The sequence below is a fragment of the Microcaecilia unicolor genome, chromosome 11 (genome assembly GCF_901765095.1).
Source record: "Microcaecilia unicolor chromosome 11, aMicUni1.1, whole genome shotgun sequence".
Lineage (NCBI taxonomy): Eukaryota > Metazoa > Chordata > Amphibia > Gymnophiona > Siphonopidae > Microcaecilia > Microcaecilia unicolor.
Window position 1 is genome coordinate 82081240 of NC_044041.1, and position 24555 is coordinate 82105794.

General features: G+C 44.4%; 2 protein-coding genes across 4 annotated transcripts in view; one reads left to right on the forward strand and one right to left on the reverse strand.

The window, feature by feature from the left end:
- The window catches only part of TJP3 (tight junction protein 3), a 78979-nt gene extending 75545 nt beyond the window's left edge, over positions 1-3434 (forward strand). For 2 of the 3 annotated variants that reach the window (XM_030218989.1, XM_030218988.1), the window contains exon 21: positions 1045-3434. In XM_030218989.1, coding sequence (XP_030074849.1) covers positions 1045-1153 — 109 coding nt within the window. In that variant the 3' untranslated portion in view covers positions 1154-3434. The remainder of the gene's footprint in view (positions 1-1044) is intronic. The other variant, XR_003943809.1, reaches the window with a different exon arrangement.
- Positions 2250-24343, reverse strand: APBA3 (amyloid beta precursor protein binding family A member 3). Its single transcript, XM_030218991.1, has 11 exons — positions 24224-24343; positions 21873-23291; positions 20668-20707; positions 20182-20327; positions 17248-17334; positions 16940-17101; positions 7505-7684; positions 6550-6762; positions 5795-5914; positions 4292-4432; positions 2250-3939 (listed from the first exon to the last, which is right to left on the reverse strand). The coding sequence occupies exons 2-11, from the start codon at positions 23241-23243 to the stop codon at positions 3868-3870; spliced, it is 2532 nt and encodes an 843-aa protein (XP_030074851.1). The 5' UTR covers positions 23244-23291; positions 24224-24343; the 3' UTR covers positions 2250-3867.
- Positions 24344-24555: the final 212 nt, after the last annotated feature.

Sequence of the window (24555 nt, forward strand, 5' to 3'; positions counted from 1 at the left end):
GCATCTCTCTCCTTGCCCCTTTTTTCCCCCCATCAGCATTTCTCCCCTTGCCCCCCTCTCCCCACCCAGTATTTCTCCCCTTGTCCTCTCTCTTCCCCATCCAGCAACTCTCCTAGGGCCGCTGCTGCTTCTTCCAACCAGCAGCAGCAGGAAAATTGAGAAAAGGTGCGAGGCAACAGTGCTCAAACGTGCGCCATCAGCTCTAGCGATCCACTGCCCTTCTGACACCAACTTCCTGTTCTGGGGCAGGGGATTGGCAGAGAGGACAGCACATGTCTAGGACTGCAGCTTTGTGCCTACTACTCACTGCTGTGCCCGCGGTGCTGCTGCTCATTGGGAAAAAGCAACTGTGGCTGCAGATGAGCGAGAAGGGGGAAAAAAGTGCCAGTACAACATACTGGCACAAAAAAAGCCCTGCTAAAGCCTAATAGCGTTGAGCACACACTTGTCGTTTCAACTTTTATCCTTAACCTGTTGTTTCCCAGCCCTGAGCTTCCATCTGCTTTTCTTGGCATGATCATTTGTCCCATGCTGCTGGTTGAAAGTTATCTTAATTAAAATATGCAGCTTTCAGCATGCTCAGACCCCCCCCCCCCCCCCAAAAAAAAAAAAATTAATGCTTTACTTCAAGGTTATGGGACTTTCTGTGGTTACAATCAAAGCAGGCTACGTATTATATACTGGTACTTATTTTGTACCTGGGGCAATGGCGGGTTAAGTGACTTACCAAGAATTGTAATCACAGGGAATCAAACCCAGTTCACCAGGATTAAAGCCTACTGTACTAACCCCTAGGCTACTTTCACTTTCCCTAGTTTTGTTTTTATTTTTAGATTGTAAACTGCCTCGATGGCATTGCCGTAAGGTGGGGTAAAAAGTGTGAAATGAACTTGAAACTACCATTTAATGAGCGATAGTGATTAGGGCCAAGAATGACCTTAATTTGATTTGGCAAGGTTGAAGTTTCCTGTTCATCTCTTCTACCCAAGCTAAGCCTTACAAAATCTGCTCAATCTCAGCCCCCATCTTGTCTCTTCCCTGCAGGGCTTATGAAGCTGATGCGCTCAAGAAGAAGTTCACCAGGGCCAGAAGTTATAGCTCAGAACAAGAGGATGATGATGACTATTGGGGGGGGCCTGCGACTGACCTCTAACGAAGAAAGCAGACACGTGTCCCTTACACCAAGCCTTCATTTGCGCTTTGGGTAGATCAGTCAGGATTCATGCACCTTTTTTCACTGAAGTGCACTGACAGTGTACTTCACTTTACTCTCTCCTCCCCCAAGTGATCAAATACTGGTTCTGCAAATGGATCCAGTATGCTGGTTTCCACATCTGTACATTTTGTGGTCTTGTGCTGACTTTGGAACCATTATGTTTTGCGGGCAGAATGAGAAGATGAACATAGGGTCTCACTATCCATTGGATCAGAATCATCTTTGGCTACCTTTTAACTGTAACACAATTGAGAATTTTGAGCTGGACCCAGATGGAAATAACAGTCCAGTTTTCTCCATCATTGCTTGTTTATTGAACTTGTTAGATTGCCACTACTGACTGGCAGATCTAGGTCCTTTACCATTCTAAATAAAAACAGAGCAGGAAAAGAACAACATGGGTCTGCATTAATCTTATCAAAGCCACCCTCCTCTTAAAGGATGTTCCTAGTTTTCCAAAGTGGAGATTCTTCCCCACCCTTTCCCTAAAATCATGCAATACAGATTTCTGTTCCTTTCTTAGACAGAGGTTTTAAATAATGTAAATAATGTTAATGGATTATGCTTTCTTTATAATAAAGGAATTGTATTTTCACAGTTTGCTGTTAGCTACATGAAATCTTTGCCTTGGTTTTTTGCTAAAAGGTTAATTGTAGATCACGCAGGAAAAGTACACAAGTCTCCAGCTCATAGTGTGAGGAAGGAGGGTGGAAATCTGAAGAGGCCCTTCTCTAGAACCAGAGAAGACATTAATAGAAGAGGGCCAGTACCAGCTTCCAACTAGTTTTTAGGACATGCCTCTGTAATCCTATCACTGCTAACTTCAGCTAAGATACAGGCAAGTGCTGACACGGTATGGTTCAAAGCTGTCTTACTTGGAAAGGAAGAGTTGAATACCTCCAGCCGCTGCCCGAACCCTTTGTGCTAATGGTTCAGCTCTATCTGGCTTCCAGGGGGTGGGAAATTCTGGCTGAACACATCTTGTGTTTACTGTCTGACAGCAGTCAAATTAAAGTCCACAAGAACAAAAAGACTGGATGCACCTAACCACATTTTATTTGTACATCTGTAAACACTGCAAGTTAGAAAAGTTACACCACAGGAATAAAGCCTGTTCCTACTTGTTTAAATATGTCCTAATTTTACCTCCGCTTCTGGGCACAAGCTGCAGTCAGTCTTGTTGGGTGTGAAACTTAAAGGAACTGTGGAAAAGGCTGAACGTTCTGCACTAAACCCACCTCAGGTCACAGCTGTAGGAACTGAAGGCTACCCCTAGTACTATTAGTTTTTTCATACTCAATTCTTAGCCAGTGGGCCATGTCCTTCCCCCTGCAACAAGTCAGAAGGTACAGGAACTTGCTCTCTTTCAAAGAAACCTGTCTTGCAGGGTTCAGGGGCAATTCTACCACCTAGTCACATCACTCACTAAGAAACAAGCAGTCACAAACAGCTGATGGAAAGCAGGCTGCTTAAAACTTGACTTGGAGCAAAGGGAAACAGAGACAGTGTCTTGTGTTCTGTTTCTCCAACGTACAGCTGAGTAATGCTCTACCAGGGATGCTGGAGAAACCAGACCCATGTGAGATGAATTCCCAAGGTCCATGGCTTGCTTTCAGTCTACTAAATGCCTGCTGCTTCCCTGGTACAGTAAGGCTGGTTTTACCCTGGGCAAGCCACCCCACCGGGAGTTTTAGCAGGGCAAGAGGAAGTTGTGTTTTAAAAAACAAAACCCACAAAAGACAACCCTCTGTAACAGCAGGCAAACCAGGTTGCACATGCACGACCCATGGTTCCCCCAAACCCAAGTTGAATTTAAGGTACAGGGCTGAACACTGCTTGGTCTAAGCCCAGAGCGAATAGGGCATCACAGTGCAATAAAGCACAGAGGCAGGGTCACACACCCCCAATGCTTGTTTCTACACCTTGCTCTGTGCACAGAGGGAGAGGGGGACATTAATACTGCTGTGGAAGAAATAGTTAATTGTTGGTCTGTTTTAGGTCACATAAAATGTGGGCGACAGACAAAACCCAAAAATATTTAAGAGGAAGAGTTACTGGCAGTTTTTTTTTTTAAATTTTCAAAGCAAACCCCACATGAACATCCCTGCTCCTAGCCCTGAGATTTTAACACTAGTATTCTTATAACAATTATCTTTTACAACTGTACTTACAAAAATGTATTATTTTAATCTCCTTTAAACATGAAGTGGACAGCATTTCTCTCTACCTTTACAAAAATGAATCCTTGAGGCAGCCTCTGAAGGTGCAGGATTAGCAGCACCTCAAATGCATCTTCAGCAGTCTGGAGCAGAATTTAGAAGCTGTGAAGGGCAGTGTACTGGGGATATGACTTAGCTCATGGCTGTTATTCTGACAGAGCAAGGCCCACCCCTGCATACCCCAGCTACCCTCCAAGGGATAAACACACTTCAGATCCCGCTTGCATGAAACAGACAAAAGCCTTCTACTGCGAGTCAAAAGTTCTAGATAGATAAGGGAAAATGCTGGCATAGGAACCAAAGCACACAGTGCAGGTGAATTAAGGCAATTCAGGAAGAAGGCTAGGTCCATAAGAATAATTACCCAGGGGGAATAGCCCTAAAGTGACCTTCCCCTTTCATCCATCTGGGTGGAAGAATGGTGTCTACAGTTCATAGGTAGATGGGCTGCTCCTGGCCTGTTAGCAGTCTGTATGTGGAAGCAGGCATAGTTTTGATATGGACCTACAACAGAAAAAACACACGAGCTGAGGATGAATATCCCTTCCCTTTTCCCCTTCAGATAACATACCCAGCCCTGAGCAAACCAGCCATGTGCACAGCTAAGCAAACCTCAAAGCAAAAGGGAATAGACAACCAGGTTTTCTGTCTGTAGATTCAGTGATCCCCAACTCAGACTAGACAGGATAAACATCTGAGGGAATCCAGCAAGGGGTTACTGGATCTTATTAGATATGTAGTGATTCCCACTGAAAGTGCCGCTTTGCAACTGGCCCATCTATAGAGTTGACAGGTGAAGGTGTATCATATTCCTCCCATCCAGTTTAGCCCCAGAGAGGCCCAGAAGGGGACTTACCTCCCCTACAGCATTCATCAAAGTCTGAATGATCTTCTCATGGGGGGTGGCCACCACGCTCTGTCCATTTATCTCGATGATGCGATGACCCACGCGGATCCCGCCTCGCTCTGCGATTCCCCCTCTCATTAGGCTGCAGATCTGAGAGGAACAGGTACCTTGTTAGTTCCTTGCCTCAACACAGACATACAGTACACAGACCCAGGCCATGACCTCAATCAGACTTCCTTGACCCACTAAATACTACAGCCATATTTTAAAGAACACTTGTAAGGGCAGCTGTTCTAAAGGAAGCATTCCCAAACTCCGAGCTATATTATCAAGCTGGGTGAGAGCAGAAAGGCGAGTGTCTGCTTTACTCAGAGCACTGTGCATCCATCCTCTGATTTTTCCAGGATTTCAAAGCTGGAAGAGGAGCAGGGAAATTTTTTCAAAAAGCAAGTCTCTGATTTATCCTCTGGGTCCTCCAGTACAGCCAGACGGTTGAGATAATAATGCACAAAATGACTGGCAGAGGGGTAGAAAGGGAAACAGTAAAAAAAAAAAACCCTTCCAAAAGTAGCCAAGGGGCAAAAAGGAGAAGATTGGAATTACACAGAGCCCGAGATTCAGTCTGCAAGAGCAAGAAAAGAAAGGAGTAGGTAGGAGTGGAAGAGCTTCTTTCACCAGAAGGGTTCTTAACTAAAGCTGACCCAAAACATGAAGGTACATCGAGCTGCAGAAACCCTCAGTGCAGCTGAAAGCTTAGCTATTGCTTGTTTGATAAAGTTTGTGAAATTCCACTGCTAAATAATTTGTTTTATAAATTTAAAGGATGGTTCTCGACTGCTTGACCATTTCTGAAAATAGAAGAAACGGGCCTGTAGGGTGGTTATAACCAGAGCATATTGTACAATGGTGTAGAGGTGGTAGCACTAGAGAAAATTCCCTTCTTCGACATGCATAATTGCAGCAGCACAGGGGAGGGCTGCATCTGGAAGATATTGGCTAAAATGGGGAAGGGGGTACACAGGGTTTGATATTACATAGGTTTTCTTAGATCCTAAACAGTTATTTAATTTTGTGGTTTCTCGAGAGAGAATTGCTGCTAATACCTTGAATTCACTTACTTAATCTGCTGTTATGCTGGCTTGTTTCGCTAGTTTTTCCTTCCATTTTACATACGGGTGGGGTCTTTTTTCTTTTTCTTTACTTGACCTGTTGGCTAAAGTTACCTGTTTTGGCTGTATTACTTCACATGATGTATTATGCATGGAGATCTTGTTTTATTGAAATTATACAAAAAAAAAAAAAAAAAAAAAAGAAAGGATAGGGAAGGGGTGGTGATGTGACAACCTTAAAACAGCTGCTGTTTTCATTTCCTCCTGTGCGCACCAGGAGAGGTAAATGTATTTCATATACCCATGCCACCCCCTTCCCTGAGGAAGTATTTGGGAGGGGGGGGGGGGGTTGGGGAATAGTGGAATGGGGTGAGACCCTGCTAGTGGTAAATGTTTTCCTTACAATTCCATCCTCCACACAGAATCCTAGCTGGTGCTTGGCATCTGTTCGGCGGATGATAGCTGTAGTGACGGGAGGGCAGTGCACAATGCTCAGGGTCACCTCCGTGAGAGGCTTCAAATCCTTAAGGAGGGAAGAAAGGGAGATATTACTTGTGCAATACTGTTAAGCTGCTGACACCATACAAGACAATAGATCCTGAACACCAGGAGGTCCCTTCACCTATGAGGCAAAATAAACATACCACCATACCCATGGCTGATAGCAGGTGCTAAATTCCAATGGCAAAATATGTACAGTACTTAAGCCAAGGTTTCCCAAACCTGTCCTGGTGACCCCACAACTGGGGGCGGGGAGGGGGGAAGAACTCCATTTCATTCTTGTAAAGTTTCTCTCATATACATTCATTGTGGACATCCTGAAGAGCCGACTGGCTAGGAGGTGGCCAAGAACAGCATGTGGGGAAGCCTTTATCAATGATCTGATTTTTTTAGCTCCCTCTCCCCACTCTATGGCTCCCAGGATGGCTACCTAGTTGTACCAGAACTTTCATTACCTGAGGGAAAGAAGATCTTCTCTCAGAATCTCCTAGCATCACTGTAAAATTAGAAAGGTGTGCCCCTCCCCACCAACAAAGATGGCAGCCATGAGCATCAGTTCTCCACTATCTATCCCGGTGTAATATACACAGCTCATTAGGTCTTTGTGCTCTGCTCTAGGGCACCTCAACTTTGCTGGTCGCAGTCTCCTTTCCTTACCCGAATGATGCCTTGACAAGTGGCAAGAGGCAGCCCCACCAGGCTGGTTCCGTTAACCGACATGAGACGATCACCAATGCTCAGTTCCCCTGATTTCTCAGCAGGGCCACCATGCATGAGGTTGGCGATGGTTACAGTGGGCAGGATGGAACCCCAGCCAGATTCAACCACTGCAATGCCCAGAATCTCTCCTTTCTGCTTCCGGATGCAAACCTTTGAGAAGAAAAAAAAAAAAGCCAGCACAGATTTGCAGAGCATTTTTCATCCAAGGAGGATCAAGACGCATTTCATCAGCATGGCTAGAACTTGAAAAATGCACATGTAGCCACTTCTGGAATAGAGAGCCCAACTGTGCACTGGGACTGTAGGATTCCAAGGAAAAATTATGGAACAGTTTCATCCTGATTTTGGATAAAATGGACACAAGGAGTCGGCAACTTGCCCAGAGCCACAGTTAGTAGCAGACAAATCATGAACTCAACTCTCAGAATAATTCCTGGCTTGGAGGAGCAGCCTAATAGTGCAGTGGCCCAAGAAACTGGGGAGCAGGGTTTGTTTCCCCACTACAGCTCCTTGTGACTGAGCAAGTCACTTAACCCTCCATTGTATATAATATGTAAAATAAAAAAAATAAAAAAAAAAAGCTGGTTTGATTGTACGCACAAAAAAAGCAGTATCTCAAATCCCATTCCCCTTGCAGATCAGCGCTCTGACACCTAGATCAACTCCCCTCCCATTATCCAAAGGGCAAGAAATAAAAGATTGTGCCCTAAGCAGAGGACACAGGGCCTATTACACTATGGGAGGCCTGTCTACCTGTTCAGCTGATAAGAGCGCTGAAACGTTCTCTTTAAAAAAAGACGGAACATTTCACTGGGAAAACAAACAGGCACTGGAAGAAAGCCAGTCCTAGAGAAACAATTGCAAACACACCAGGGAATGCAATGCATCTTACATCCTTGCAGTTTTCTTGCTTGGAGAAGTGGTCCAGATCTGCGTTATAAAGTTGCTCTTGCTCCAGGATATTGCTGTACTGGCTGGGCAGCAGCTTGCTAGGGTCAATGCCGCTGGACTGCAAGAACTGCTGATATGCCACACCAAAGGCCTGACCTATGGCCTGTGCAATCATCTGTGCCTGCAGGAAAGAAGCAAAAACTATTTGGACTCCAGCAATAAACAGAGCCCAGCAGAACTGCTGCATCCACCCAAGGCGAGGGTGCCCAGATATCAAGGCACCTCAGACACTATGTTAGGGCTTCCAGGATACCCATCATAAATATTCATGAGATGAATCTGAATGCACTGGAGATCCTGAAAATGCAGATTTCTCATGCATCTTCAATGTGGATATCCTGACAACACAACTGGCCATGAAGTCTCCAGCCCGCAGTTTTATTAACAGGCATATTCTCTCAGCACCATTAGTGGAACACTGGAATGACACTTTCCTTTTAGGATTATTTTTATTTTTACTCTTAGCACATTATCCTTATTCTACGTTTTCTTCAGTTCATTTCATTACGATCACACAATTTTATGTACACTCTGCTTTTCACAACCCGAAAGATTATTACATTGTATTCATATATTTCTATGGTGTCTTATAGTTTTATAGGTACTTGGCATTTTTTGCATAATGATATAAAAAAAAAAATCTATCCAAATAGATGCCTATCTTTTAGTTGTTTCATATTGATTAGCTCCTCAATAATTGAATTCATTTATCCATTTTTTTTTTAAGTTAGCACTTTTCTACTTACATTCTGAAAATATTTCATTTCATTTTTATAGTCTTATGACAAGTGGGTCCGTTATCTTTGCTTTTTTTATTGGTGCATTTACTATTGTTTGTACTTTATGTACATTTATGTTCCTTTGTCATACTTTCTTTTTTTACATAAGGCTTTAACAGATAAATATTTTGTCTATTTTCATAGTTTACCATGTATATGCATTTTTTCTTTACACATGAATGGAGAAATTAGGCCTTACCCGATAATTTTCTTTCCATTAGTCCTTCCCACTATTCCAGAACCTGTGGGATAGTTGTGTCCATCAACCGGCAGGTGGAGATAGAGAACTGAAAACTAAGCTGAGACATCTCTCTTGGCATTCAGTCCATCTCCTCCGTATTTATGTAGACGAGCAGTAAGGAGAAACTCAGAATAAACATAACAGCCTTAAAACAACTCGCTAACCAGACAAACATGTAGACCTCTCTCCTCTCTGGACAACTTGTAGAGAACAAGACATATGCAAGGTGACAATTAGATAGAGCAGCTTTTAAACTAGAACCTGGGGGAAGGCCAACAGTTGTTCAAAAGCGCATGGTTCAGAACAAGGTATCTTTCAAAGATATTACCAAAAAATGGAAGATATGGTATCCTGATAGCGAGGTTGCAATAGAGACCATAGTAGACCAGGTGTCTTTAAAAGAAAAAGCAGAAAAAAAAGACTGTAAATTAACACTGCCAACTGCTAAGCAAGATGTAAATAGAAACAAAACCGTCTGAAATATCTATGTGATTGCCAGAAGCCTAAAAAAATAAGATGGGAGAGTTAGAATGTATTGCACTAAATGAAAAATTAAATGGCATCTCAGACACCTGGTGGAAGGAAGATAAGCAGTGGGACACTGTCATACCAGGGTACAAATTATATCGTAGTGATAGGGTGGATCAAATTGATGGAGAGGGGTAGCATTGTACGTTAAGGAGGGCCTTGAATCAAATAGATTGAAAATTCTACAGGAAACAAAACACATCTTGGAATCCCTATGGATTGAAATTCCATGTGTAAAGGGAGAGGTGTGGTAGCCGTGTCAGTCCACTCTTAAAGGTTATCAATAGAAATCAAACAAAATAAAACATGGAAAAAAATAAGATGATACCTTTTTTATTGGACATAACTTAATAAATCAAGAAATGTATTAAGTTATGTCCAATAAAAAAGGTATCATCTTATTTTCTTTTCCATGTTTTATTTTGTTTGATTTCTATTGATAACATGTGTAAAGGGGAAAAGGATAGTGATAGGAGTGTACTACTGTCCACCTGGCCAGGATGAAAAGATGTAGAAATGTTATCAGAAATTAGGGAACACAATGATAAAAGGTGATTTTAATTACCCCGATATTGACTGGATACATGTAACATCAGGGCATGCTATGGAGGTAAAATTTTTTGACAAAATCAAGCACTGCTTTATGGAGCAGCTGGTAAAGGAGCCAAAAAGAGGAGGAAAAATTCTAGACTTGATCCTTAGTGGAGAGCATGATCTGGTGTAGGAAGCAATGGTGCTGAGGCCGCTTGATAACAGCGATCATAATATGATCAGATTTGATATTGGCTTTGGAGTAAGTACACACAGGAAATGCAATACGTTAGCATTTAACTTTCAAAATAGAGACTATGATAAAATGAGAAGAATGATGAAAAAACCCCCAAAAATCCTCACCTTAGAGAAGCAGCTGCAAAGGTCAAAAATGTATATTAGGTGTGGATGCTGTTCAAAAATACCATCCTGGAAGCCCAGGCCAAATATATTCGATGTATTAAATAAATGAGGAAGGAAGACCAATGGGCTCATTTTCGAAAGAGAAGGGCGCCCGCCTTTCGACACAAATCGGAAGATGGGCGTCCTTCTCCCAGGTTCGCCCAAATCGGCATAATTGAAAGCCAATTTTGGGTGCCCTCAACTGTTTTCCGTCGAGGGGACGACCAAAATTCCCGGGGGCGTGTCGGAAGCATAGCGAATGCGAGACTGGGGCGTGCTTAACACATGGGCGTCCTCGGCCGATAATAAAAAAGGTGTCCCTGACGAACACTTGGCCGACTTTACTTGGTCCTTTTTTTTTTTTTTTACGACCAAGCCACAAAAATGTGCCTTAAATGACCAGATGACCACCAAAGGGAATCGGGGATGACCTCTCCCTAACTCCTCCAGTGGTCACTAACCCCCTCCCCCCCCCCCCCCAAAAAAAAAGGTTAAAATATTTTTGCCAGCCTCAAATATCATACCCAGCTCCATGACAGCAGTATGCAGGTCTGTAGGGGTATTTCCCTGTGATGGCTTTGGTTCATACAAGCCTAGTGCATCCTGTTACAAACAAGATGGATGCTATCACTTCTGACATGAATCCTACTGTGTCAGGGAGATCCAGCTTCAGCTTGGGGAAAAACACTGGCAGATTCACTGAAGCCAAGGACATACTGAGTTCCAATCCCCTCCCTTTTTTTTATCATCCTGAAAAGCTGAGAAGGGAGTCAATCTTAGCACCAGAAGTTCCAAGGTCACAAAACAAAGAACTCTGCTCGCCCAGGTACTAATTGGACGAGATCATTACTGAGAGGGACTGGGAAAAGCGGGAACTGAAGAAAGTAGTAAGGCAGAGACCCTCGGAAGAGGAGCAACTGGTGACAGGACCTGAGAAATCCAGCAAGGCTCGGGGTGAGCCAGAGACTGTGTGTGATACCAACCTTGTGACCTGCATAACTGGTGCAATTACGTGTGGTGGAGAAAGTGGCTCTGAGATCCAAAGGAGGGACAGAAACCTGCTTGCTGCAGAGAGAGAGACCTGCTCGACATCTAAGACACAGACAGCTGAGATAGTGTCTGGGGAATCTAATCCTGTCATCTGAAGCTATCATAAGAAGAACGGTGAGATCACGGTGAATTACTTCCTAGTCTGGGGTTAGCTAGTGGTTTATCTAATGTAAGATTGGTTTATGTCTGCTCTTGGTCAGAGAATAAGCTGCTACTGTGTATTTTGCATAAGATGTGTGATTTTCTCATAAGGATTATTAGAATATCATTTGTACTGTTCTAATCATTCTAATCATTACGGTATTTAGTCTAAGGATAATCAGTGTATAGTTAGACAATATATTTTGGTAGTGTTCTTATCAGTAAGAGATTTATAGTGCAGAGAAGCTTGTGCAGAGTTCTATTTTGTATCTTATCTATTTTCTTACTTCTAATAAACATAATATATATCACTGTGGCTTGTGTTCACTTCTCTAACAAAAACACCTGGAGTGGGGGCCAGAAGCAAGATTCATATATATATATATATATATATATATATATATATATATATCTTGCTTCTGGCACTTCAGGCAGGCGGACCCAGGCCCATCCCCCCCTACCTGTTAAACTTATGGTGGTAAATGTGAGCCCTCCAAAACCCACTGTACCCACATCTCGGTGCCCCCCTACTATGGTAGTGGTGTACAGTTGTGGGGAGTGGGTTGGGGGGGCTCAGCACACAAGGTAAGGGAGCTATGCACCTGGGAGCTTTTTCTGAAGTCCACTGCAGTGCACCCTAGGGTGCCCGGTTGGTGTCCTGGCATGTCAGGGGGACCAGTGCACTACGAATGCTGGCTCCTCCCACGACCAAAGGGCTTGGATTTGGTCGTTTCTGAGATGGGCATCCTCAGGTTCCATTATCGCCGAAAATCGGGGACGACTATCTTTAAGGTCGACCTAAATGTGGAGATTTGGGCATCCCTGACCGTATTATCGAAATGAAAGATGGCCGCCCATCTTGTTTCGATAATACGGGTTTCCCCGCCCCTTCGTGGGGACGACCTGCGAGGACACCCACAGGAAAACTTGGGCGCCCCGTTTGATTATGCCCCTCCAAACGACAGCCAGCATGGTTAAAAAGTGAGGTGAAGAATGCTATTAGAGCTAAAGGAAAATCCTTCAGAAGACGGAAGGATCTGACTGAAAATAACAGCATAAGGAATGGCAAGTCAAATGCAAAGAACTGATCAGGAAGGCAAAAATACATAGCAAAAATGTTTTTAGGTATATTAAAAGCAAGAAGCTGGCAAAAGAATTGGACTGCTACATGACTGAGGGGTAAAAGAGGCACTCAGAGAAGAAAAAGCCATAGGGGAGAGATTAAATGAATTCTTTGCTTCGGTCTTCACCGAGGAAGATCTGGGAGAGATACCGGTGCCAGAAATGGTATTCAAAGCTGATGAGTCAGAGAAACTAAATTAAATCTCTATAAACCTGGAAGATGTAATGGTGCAATTTGACAAACTGAAGAGTAGCAAATCGCCTAGCCTGTTTGGTATTCATAGTACTGACAGAATTGAAAAATGAACTTGAGGAACTATTGTTAGTAATATGTAATTTATCTTTAAAGTCAAGCATGGTACTGGAAGATTGGAGGGTGGCCAATGTAACACCAATTTTTTAAAAAGGTTCCAGAGGTGATCTGGGAAATTATAGACCGGTGAGCCTCACGTCGGTGCCAGGCAAAATGGTAGAGACCATTATAAAAAATAAAATTACAGAGCATATTCAAAAGCATGGATTAATGAGACAAAGCCAACATGGATTTAGTGAAGGGAAATCTTGCCTCACCAATCTATGACATTTCTTTGAAGGGGTGAACAAACGTGGATAAAGATGAGCCGGTCGATATTGTGGATTTGGATTTTCAAAAGGCATTTGACAAAGTACCTCATGAAAGACTCCAGAGGAAATTGGAGAGTCATGGGATAGGAGGTAATGTTCTATTGTGGATTAAAAACTGGTTAAAAGATAGAAAACAGTAGGGTTAAAAAACAGAGTAGGGTTAAATGGTAAATATTCTCAATGGATAAGGGTAGATAGTGGGGTTCCCCAGGGGTCTGTGCTGGGACCGCTGCTTTTTAACATATTTATAAATGACCTAGGGATGGGAGTAACTAGTGAGGTAATTAAATTTGCTGATGACACAAAGTTATTCAAAGTTGTTAAATTGCAAGAGGACCTTACGAGACTGGGTATCCAAATGATGGATGACATTTAATGTGAGCAAGGGCAAAGTGATGCATGTGGGAAATGAGGAACTATAGCTATGTAATGCAATGTGCAACATTAGAAGTCACCAACCAGCAAAGGGATCTAGGTGTCATCGTTGATGATACACTGAAACCCTCTGTTCAGTGTGCGGAGGCAGCTAAGAAAGCAAATCCTGTTAGATATTATTAGGAAAGTAATGGAAAACAAAAATGAGGATGTTATAATGTCTTTGTATTGCTCCATGGTGTGACCGCACCTTGAATATTGTGTGCAATTCTGGTCACCGCATCTCAAAAAAGATATAGTGAAATTAGAAAAGGTACAGAAAAGGGTGACAAAAATGATAAAGGGGATGGGATGACTTCCCTATGAGGCTAAAACGGCTAGGGCTCTTCTGCTTGGAGAAAAGGCAGCTAAGGTGAGAGTCTGATAGGTACTGAGGGGGAGAGGGATCTTGGGGTGATAGTATCCGAGGATCTGAAGGCGACGAAACAGTGTGACAAGGCAGTGGCCGTAGCGAGAAGGTTGCTAGGCTGTATATAGAGAGAGGTGTGATCAGCAGAAGAAAGGAAGTGTTGATGCCCCTGTACAAGTCGTTGGTGAGGCCCCACCTGGAGTATTGTGTTCAGTTTGGGAGGCCGTACCTTGCGAAGGATGTTAAAAAAATGGAAGCGGTGCAAAGAAAAGCTACGAGAATGGTATGGGATTTGTGTTCCAAGACGTATGAGCAGAGACTTGCTGACCTGAACATGTATACCCTGGAGGAAAGGAGGAACAGGGGTGATATGATACAGACGTTCAAATACTTGAAAGGTATTAATCCGCAAAAAAATCTTTTCCGGAGATGGGAAGGCGGTAGAACGAGAGGACATGAAATGAGATTGAAGGGGGGCAGACTCAAAAAAGATGTCAGGAAGTATTTTTTCACGGAGCGGGTGGTGGATGCTTGGAATGCCCTCCCGCGGGAGGTGGTGGAGATGAAAACGGTAACAGAATTCAAACATGCGTGGGATATGCATAAAGGAATCCTGTGCAGTAGGAATGGATCCTCAGAAGCTTAGCCAAAATTGGGTGGCGGAGCAGGTGGGGGAAGAGAGGTTGGTGGTTGGGAGGCGAGGATAGTGGAGGGCAGACTTATACGGTCTGTGCCGGAGCCAGTGATGGGAGGCGGGAAATACTGCTGGGCAGACTTGTACGGTCTGTGCCCTGAAAAAGGCAGGTACAAATCAAGGTAAGGTATACACATATGAGTTTATCTTGTTGGGCAGACTGGATGGACCATGCAGGTCTTTTTCTGCCGTCATCTACTATGTTACTATGTTATGTTACTATGTCTATAAAATGATGAGTGGAGTGGAATGGGTAGACGTGAATCGCTTGTTTAGTCTTTCCAAAAATATTAGGACTAGGGGCCACATGCAATGAAGCTACAAAGTAGTAAATTTAAAACTAATCAGAGAAAATATTTCTTCACTCAATGTGTAATTAATCTCGGGAATTCATTGCCAGAGTATGCAGTAAAAGTAGTTAGCTTAGCGGGATTTAAAAAAGGTCTGGCTAGCTTCCTAAAAGAAAAGGCAATAAGCCATTATTAAAATGGACTTGGGGAAAATCCACTGCTTATTTCTAGGATAAGAGGCATAAAATGTATTGTACTGTTTTGGGATCTTGCCAGGTATTTGTGACCTGGATTGGCCACTGTTGGAAACAGAATGCTGGGCTTGATGGACCTTTGGTCTGTCTAAGTATGGCAATACTTATGGATTATCCCCCTCCTCTAAAGGCACCTTCAATTATGGGTCCTCTGAACAGAACAAAGGCACATCAGAAATGGAGGGAGAAGCAGAGAGCCTCAGCTGCCCACTCCAGGAGGTCTAAACGAGATCTCTTAGGAGACGTAGGGGCAGAGGGCCGAGAAACTGAAGCACTTTACAGCAACTCTGCCTGTCCTTGTTTCAGTAAATAGACCTGGTGTAAGAGCAACATAAACGCCACAGAAAAAGATCCCGATGCAGCTGAATGCTCTGTAAGGCCCCGAGGCTGTGAAATGGTGGCTCTGCTCCGTGCGTGGTCAGTAAGAGGTTGCTCCGAGCTGACTGTCAGCCCCAACAAAATGGCACCCATTCCCGCGCTCTCCTGGAGAGCCCAAAGACCCTAGCATATTTGGATGCTGTGGTAAATCCAAAGATGTGCTGCCGCCGACCATTTCCTCCATGTCCCATGGATTACTGGCTTGCACATACTGCAATGCTCTGATGCTGGCTGACAGGTCCCACAGCGGGAACACTGCTCAACTGCCTCTGTGGGAATTGCCATGGATCTTGTCACAAGCAGCGAGTCAGGATCCCTCCCAAGAACCCAGCAGAACTTTCAGCCCTCCATGCGGTTCTGAATCAAACCTTAGTCAGACTTACCACTGCTGGATGCTCCCCCCAAGCTCACAGTCTCCACAAGTCTTGCCACAGATGTGAAAGGATCTGTCCCACACTCTTCAGCAAACCTCTTTCTTTTTTTTTTTTTTTTAAAGGTTGTTGTACTGGAAAAGGACAGTTCCACAGGAATCAGGGGAGAGGTGAAGGAAGGGAAGAAGTAAATTCACAGGGCACCAGAGATAAGGAGCTGAAGACCTCCAGATATGATTCTGCAGACTCAAGCCACCTGCAAAAGCTCAGCTGTGGACCAGTTGACCACAGTGGCGTAGCCAGACCTTGGCAGGAAGGGGGGGGGGAACACATTCAGGCCGCCTCCCCCAGCCACCGCCCCTCCCCTGCCACCACAAGATACCTCACTTAAAGGAACGTGCAGGACATCAGGACTCAAGAAAGCACAGATCAGCAGCGAACGTGGCGCTCTGGAGACCGGCGCTGAAGGCTTCAGCTGGCGGAGGTTGGGGATCCCCACCAGCAAAACCAGGCACCTGGATTAAATCTGTGGGGACCCAGGACCCCATGGGCCCACCTAGCTACAACTCAAGCAGGAGCAAAGCACTCACAATCAGAGGCTGAAAAGTGTGTCCATCCAACTACTGGAGACAGAACATACTGGTTGATTGACACAAAACTCTCTCCACAGGTTCTGGAATAATGGGAAGCTACATGATGGAAATACATATTTTCTTTGTCTTGTTTGTGTTTATAGGAGTTGTTGACCCTTAAGGCAGGCACACATGTGCCGAAAGGCAGCTCTGCATTGTCTGATTAATAAATCACGTTCTTTTACCTTTGTGTTGGAATTTGACTGGTCCTCCCCTACTTTTTTTTTCTTATTTTGAGCATTTGCATAGGGTAACCATTTTTTTTTTAAAAAGAAGTCTCCAGGACAGACAGGAGAGGCCAGACCCCAGCACAGAGGCAGCAGATGTTAAGCAAGAAGGAAAGAGCCAGCCTGATGCTAGAGCAGCAATTCTCCGGCTTCTTCCTCGTTAGGTTAAATGTGAGGACTGATCTATCAGCCTGATGCATGGTGTACCGTTTGAGGGAAGGGGGCCTGGCACCACCATTAAAAAAAAAAAGTTGAGTACAAGCCAGGATGCATTATTCAGTACCCTAAACATTCATAATGCTGCATAAGTATCATAGCTCAGACTTACATCAGTGGACTGGAAGACATGGCATATCATTTTGTACATTCTCTTCTCCCCTGTGGCCTCCTCAGCATGACGAGGAAGCTTCCTGCGTGCCATGAATACTATAATGTTGTCAATGTCTGCGATGTACGAGATAGTCTGCAGCGGGTGGTCCATCATGGTCTCCTGTGTGGAGGAGAAATATTCTACCATCACTGGAGAGTTACCAGCAACATGGGGGGAGCAGAGCTATAACACGCACAGTTGTACACTATAACTCAACCAGGAATGCCTGGGAACCTCAACCTGAGGAACCTTTGACTAAAACACACCTGGGTATCAGCTGTGAGCACTTTAATCCTCTGGGTGGAGACAAATAGGTCTACCTCTGTCATTGGTTGGGATTCTCCTGCTGGTGCCTGCAGGTCACAAACAAACAAAATAAATAAATAAATAAATAAATAAATAGAACCTGCGTCCAAACCCCCCTCTCCCCAAACACAGCCCCAGAACCTACTTAAAAGAAACAGAAATGGGAAAAAGAACACTTCAAGCTGCATTTCTCACCTGTAGCATCAGAGGATTCTAACTGGGACTTTGATGATATTGTGATGGGAGGGGAGGGGGGGACATCTGCAGCTCTGTAAAGCCCATTTCACAGTTGTGAGATAGCAATGCATTTTTTTTTTAATTTAAAGAGAGGTCTTTTTTTTTTTTTTTTTAACAATGTCAAAAAATGCAAAAAAGAAAACTGCAAAATTTACTGAGTCATAAAAAGAAGCCAACAGAGCAAGATGTCTAACAATGAGAAGTAAACCTTCCATACATACTGTTATAAAAACAAACACAATAACCTGTAAATAACAAAATTTTTGAATACAATATGACCCTAAGTTACTAATAAAAAAAATTTCCACCAAAATCATTCAGAATAAAACAAACCAAAAACAATAAAAAAAAAAAAAAAACTAAGGGGAAAAAATAAAGGGGGAGGGGCACATAGTTTTGTACAGAGACTCCAAACTTAGTTCTAGCTGTGATGCATTACTTTTTAACCCATAAAGTACAACAGATAGGAGCTGAAGGTCCACAGACCAGCCTGCTGCTCACAGATAAACCCAGAGCCTCTCTTTATATATATATATACTAGTAAAAAAGGCCCGTTTCTGACACAATTGAAACGGGCAATAGCAAGGTTTTCCTCGGAGTGTGTATGTTTGAGAGAGTGTGTGTGAGAGTGACAGAGAGAGAGAGTGAATCTGCGTGTGTGACAGAGAGAGTGAGACTGGGTGCGAGTGTGTCTGTGAGAGACAGTGTGTGTGCCTGGGGCCCCTCCATCCCACCCAGTTCCAGTGTCCCCCTTCCTCCATGTTCCAGGGTCGTCATTCCCCCTCCCTCCGAGTTCCAGGGTCGTCCCCAGTTTTTGTTTATTTTTTAGTTTTTGTACAGGTGGTACATTCCCCCCCTCCCCTCCTCCAAGTTCCAGACCCCTCTCCCTCCCTCCGAATTCCAGACCCCCCTCGGAGTTCCAGACCCCGCCTCCCTCCCTCCGATTTGCAGACCCCCCTTCCTCTGATTTCCTGACCCAGGGACCCCCTGCCGCGACCCTCTCAAGCCTCCCTTCCCGCCACCAACCCTTGGGGCTTCGGAGCCCATCTGTGAATAAAGTTACGGACACAGGCAGGCAGACGCATAGAACGTTGGGGGTGAGAATTATATAGGACGCGTCATAATGGGTCTAGTGACATTAGCTAGGGCTTCGGAGCCCATCTGTGAAGAAAGTTACGGACACAGACAGGCAGACGCATAGAATGTTGGAGGTGAGAATTATTATATAGGATAACCTCTGCTGCCAAACTGAGACTTTAGTTTTCAAAAGCTATTTACTCTTAATTTTTTTTAGGAGGTGTCACTACAGACCATTTATAGTTCCTGAAGCACAAAGATGACTGATAAACCTCACATACGCACAGTCTCTACCATCAGGGGCAAAAAAATAAATAAAAATAGACAACTCTACCTGTGCTCAGATTACAGATGCTGTGCTCTAAGAAACAATTAATCTATTGCTTTTTGGTAACCAGTGATCTAGTGTGTGGTAGAGAGTAGGTCAAACCATGTATGTGTGTACCCTGGATCTTTTCGCCAAAGATATACGACGCAGGGGAGCACTGGGGCTGTCAAGTTTTAAAGACTGATCTTCCCCTTGGAGCCTGACAAACAAAGAGCTATTCCCAAACATCTCCCTTTATCAGCTGGCCTTGGGTGCCCATCTGGCTCAGAATAAAGAGGCACTAAAGGCAGGGGCACAGAAAGCCTACCAATCTACGTTACTCTAAAGCAAGGGTCAGCAACATGTTGTATACTGCGTGACACTTTATTCCAGATTTAATTAGAATGAACTATCATGTGCCACACACAGGCTCTCTCTGCCCCACTGCATGAAAATTATTACTTCACCGGTAGGGATGCCTGAACCTTGCCAGTTGAAGATGTTCTCTGCCTGAGCCCTGCAGCAGCTGTGTTTCGGCCTATGTGGCCTGCATCAGGAGTCTTTTTGTTCAAGGAGCACACCCACTTGTAATATTGTTCTCTAAGTGGCGAGTCTGAATGGGAACTGCTACGTCTTATGTGCCGAGATATAACAAAGCTTATGTAAATTGCAAGCTCAACTTTGAAGTTCCGTTGCTGACATAAGCTTTGTTATATCTCGGCACATAAGACGTAGCAGTTCCCATTCAGACTCGCCACTTTGAGAACAATATTACAAGTGGGTGTGCTCCTTGAACAAAAAGACTCCTGATGCAGGCCACATAGGCCGAAACACAGCTGTGTCGAGTCTTGTTCATCCTTCAATAAACAGTTATTTTTATCTGGAGAGTCATCTTCACTGTTTTGTTTGACGCTACACATTTCTCGGAGATTTGTTTCTTCTGTTACACATCGCTCTGCCTGAGCCCTCCATGTCATCCGAGTGGCGGGGAAGTTGGCAGCTCACTACTAGCTGCTGCCACCGGCACTCCCTGTGCATACTCTGTTCAAACCTATCGGCATCCCTCCTTGTGGCGTGTAAGCCCTAAGTTGCCAACCACTGCTCTAATGAGATTAAGAACAAAAAGATTCTGTGGTTAAGTTCATAATGGCATTAAGTCAGAAACAAGGATTGCACCTTAAAAGTTGGTCACTATCGCAGCCCCTGAATGCAGGTATATGTCTCCTCACGCTAGTCCCTCCACCCTGAATGCACAGTGTGTCATGTTCCTTACCTTAATTCTGTCGACAGCTTCTTGGGCCTGTGCCATTCGGATACTGGTAGAGGGACTCTTTTCTGATACCAGCTGTGTAGAGCCAAGGTATTTTGCCCCAAATATCACACCATCCAGAAGATCTTCTGGCTCACAGGGTCCTGGCACTAAGACACATGGGGGGGGGGGGGGGGGGGGGGGGGGAAATTCAACACTCAGTAAGCAGAGCAGGTCTTAGAAAATCAAAAAGTTTCTGCCCCTTCCTCCTCCCAACATCAGTTTCCAGAAAGACTTTGTTTACCTCATGCTACATTATTACCCAGAAGAGAGATTAAAGTTATTTCCCAAAAGTAAAACCCCCCAGCTTGGCTGACACAGTTCTTAATTGCATCATAAGTGACTTGGACATGATGTATTTTGAAAGTCAATTTTATAATTTGTGGGGTTATATTTGGCTTTTCACCCTACTTGTAAGGTGCTGTCATTAGCTCACCAGCACTCACCCACCTTCTTTGATTGTTGAATAGGAAGCCAAAGTCTCTACCATCTGGAGAGGGAAAAAAAAAAAGCATTTTTATTGGTGCAGCACAAGACTGAGCCACGTCAATAACCTTTTCAACACCAGATAATCTCTAAACCTCAGTCTTAAAAACTCACCACTGAACCCCTTAATATTCTACCACGTACACTCCACAAAAGTTTGCATAAACTGCATCCCCCTCCTCCATCCATGACTCCTAAGCAATAATTCCAAGTAAGTCACTCAAGCTTACATACCCCTCCCCCGTCTTCTACCACTGCCATCCCTGGCTGCATTATTCACTAAGGGGCCCTTTTATCGTCTACATGCGCCCAAAGCGTGCCAAATGGAGTTACCGCCTGGTTACTGCGTGGCTGTTGTGGTAATTTCATTTTTGGCGCACGTCCGATACACGCGGCTGAAAAATACTTTTTTTATTTTCGGACGTGCGCGGTCATTACTGCCTGGTTACCGCGTGAGACTTTACTGCTAGGTCAATGGCTGGCAGTAAGGTCGCACACCCAAAATGGATGTGTGGTAATCGCGCGCCCAAAACCCACGCCTACACTACCGCAAGCCAGTTTTCAGCGCACCTTAGCAAAAGGACCCCTAAGAAAACCTAGCAGAACACTACCACAGGTTCTCAATCCAGTCCTCAGGAAAAACCTAGTAAAGTTTTTAGGATAAACATAATGAATATGCATCAGGCAAGTTTGCATACAATGGAGGTAGTGAATGCAAATCTAATCTGATGAATATGCATGGTGAGTATCTGGAAAGACCTGACTGGTAGGCCTGGGTTGAGAGCTCCTGCCCTAGACTATAATATATTTGGCAGAACCGAGCATGACTGCAATGCACCTCATCTCCTGCAACAGTTCTGTGAGTTGCACAGATCCGCTTAGGAATCTTAAGTTCTTGTTGCAGGAAACAGCTGCTCCCATTCAGTAACTAGAATTACCTCCACCTTAAAAAAAGGGTTAATGTGTGATCTTGGTATGAAGCACCAGCTGTCCAGAAAATATAATATTTGTAATCAATAAGAATGTATGAATAAAACGTGGGGTCATGTATGTGGGGGTCTAGGGAGATAGGCTGAGGAGAGGGAGAAGCCCCTGTTATTTGCCCTTCATCTACAGACACTGTCCCCCCACCCATGCAGCATGATAGAAGAGCATACAGATAAGCTTACATTACTGCCATCACATGATCGAGGTGATTGCTGCTCTTCTACTGCAAGGGCTGAGGGCATCCTGAGCCAGGCACACTCTGGTGAATCATCAGGGCAACGGGGACACAAATAAGTTGAGGCTTCCTTGCTGGCACCTAAGGGGCATGGTGGTTCATCCCTCACCAGATGCCACTCCTGGGAGCCCTCAGTCTCTGCTGACAAACTCCCAGAGTCTGATGTACCATGGCCAGAAGCCAGATCTGGACTATGACGTTGAGGAGCAATCATTTCTAGAGCATCACGGTCATCTCCATCTTCCGACGGGTTTTGTACAGATGTTACCATTTCAAGTTTTGCTCCAGTCACTATGTCCGACCTAGCCAATGGCGTTCCAGCCATAGCTTCAGAAGATGGCACCCTTTCGTATCTCAGGAGATCTAACAAATCTTCCCTGTCAGCCTCAGCAACGAGAAGTCCCTGGCTTCTTGGGTTTTGTTGAGTCACTGCAGAGTCTTGCGAGAGCTGATCGCATCTGGCCTGTATTACTATCCCTTTGCCAGTTGCGATGTGTAGTGGACACGGAGAATCCTCAGACTGAAGCCCATGAGGCTCAAAGTCTTGTGCTTGAACTCCATTGTACTCTCCAGCCTCCTCCTCCTCAAGGTCAGCTGCCGTGAGCCTGACTATTTCAGACATACATGGGACATGTTCCTCATTAAGAGGCTCATCGCAGAAGCTAGGATTGAGGGTCTGAAGCCGTGTTAAAAGCTCTTGAATTTGAATATGGTCACCTTCTGTCCTTTCATGCCACTCGCCTGCAACCACGTGTAATCCGCTCTCAGGCTGCTCTTCTAGCTCCATACTGCTTGCGCTATTCGATGCTCTTAACTGCACCTCGGTAATGTCACTGATGACATGGAGTGGTGGCTTCAGACCATCTGTCCAACTGCGATCACTTTCAGGTGTAGAGGAACCTTCACCATCTCCTGTAGCTCTAGCTGAGTCCTTACGAACCTCAGGACAAACGGACACATCAGAAGCAACTTGGAGATCAAATTCTACGCCAACCATTGAGCCAGAGGTTTTAGGATCTCTTAAATGGCTCTCTGGGCTGGCAATTTCCCTAGTCCTTGCCGTATTGACCACTGGGACCTTGCAACCACCATTTCCATCAAATGAGGTAGTAAGATCCAGGGAAAGAAAATGCTGTGTGCTGAAGTGGGAGCCAGGTTCGTGTGCAGTGCCATCGCCATGCTCAGCAGCCGGCAGAAACTGAGCACCTTCTTCTAAGTCCATGGCTGGGGGGTCAATGGCTTCTCCAGGGTGACTGCCATCCCCAAACCCAGACACAGGAGCCAAATCAGTTTGAAAGTCCATACCATTTTCTGTCATGGTAGCTCTCACCCATATATGGGGCCAGGGCAAGAAACAGGCTCTGCACTGCAAAAGAAAAATCAATAATGTTTCTTACAAAAACAGGTAAGGTTAAAAACAGAAATACAGTAAGACGGACCTGCAACTTCTTTACAACATACTGTGATAGATAGATAGAAAAGATTGGTGAATAAGGAAAAATCACAAATACTTTCCTAAGAAATAATTAAATCCAAGTATCAATTCTTTCCCAAGATCCAATATCATCAAATCCCTCAGCAACAGAAGTCAGCCTGTATAAACCCACAACTCCAACAACCTTGTTAGTCATGGCTATATTTATCACAAAGGCCAGCTCACTAGGGCAAACCGGGCTTGACAGCATGGACTCAGAAATGGTTCAGTTCCCAGATGAATACCACTGTGAAATTACTTATTTAGTCTAGGTTCCATGAGAGACTTCCCACACCCAGGTTCATTTTTTGAGTGGCTATTTTTTGTTTTACTCTTTGTTTTGAAATGGAACCTGTACCAGTAATGTCTGCCTGCGCCTAAGCAAATGCATTGGCATTTTTCTGAAAAGTATGTACCAAGTAACTCATCCTGGTAAAAAGCTACTTTTTTCCTGATAGTTTCTTGCGTATACAGTGCTTGAAAACCACCCGAGTGGATTCCTATGGAGCATCCCAGATGGAAAGAGGATAGGTTTGTTTGCTCTTCTAAAAAAAAAAAAAAATTGTAAACTATCGTGGTAGAATTATATTTCAACTTCTGACACTTATACCACCGCTTGCCCTTTTTAAAAAGCCAATCAGTGAAAGAATGTAAACAAACATCTGCGAAGCTACACTGAAGGTTTCGAAGCTGGATGAACTAAAGTAGCAGGTCAGGGACTCAGCAAAGCAAGGTCTCTCCTGGGCCTGTGTCAAGCAAGACTCACTTCAAATAAAAGGAACACAAAACCACCCCCCAACCCTAGGAAAAACGGAACCACTTACTTCCAAGTACCAAGGACAGCACCTCACTGAACCTCGACCCGGTTCTAGCACTCAATATTACTAACAACACATCATTCCCTCCGGGATTCCGAAGTTCAGTGCACCGCTTCCCTGCCCGGGACATTTAAGACCGTTCTCTCAGGCCCACTGCGCAGGCGCGGAGCCAGAAGCATGCCGGGGGGTGTAGTCTTAGTCTCACTCTCAATCCGTTCACGTGTAAGTGTCCAATAATTGCTTCCCCCTCCCAGTTTCCACCTGGAGTTGTTGGTTAGGTACCCAAAGGTATTACCCAAGGGTATTTATTTACCAACTCGTGCCTGTTTTCAAATAGA

What these genes read in the sequence shown, in the direction of transcription:
- APBA3 (XM_030218991.1), bottom strand. Translation starts at nt 23,243, where the DNA reads ATGACAGAAAATGGTATGGACTTTCAAACTGATTTGGCTCCTGTGTCT. An exon ending in GATCATGTGATGGCAGTAAT is followed by an intron (nt 20,708 to 21,872) that starts GTAAGCTTATCT and finishes TTCCCTCTCCAG; the next exon opens with ATGGTAGAGACTTTGGCTTC. An exon ending in AAGCTGTCGACAGAATTAAG is followed by an intron (nt 17,335 to 20,181) that starts GTAAGGAACATG and finishes TGTGACCTGCAG; the next exon opens with GCACCAGCAGGAGAATCCCA.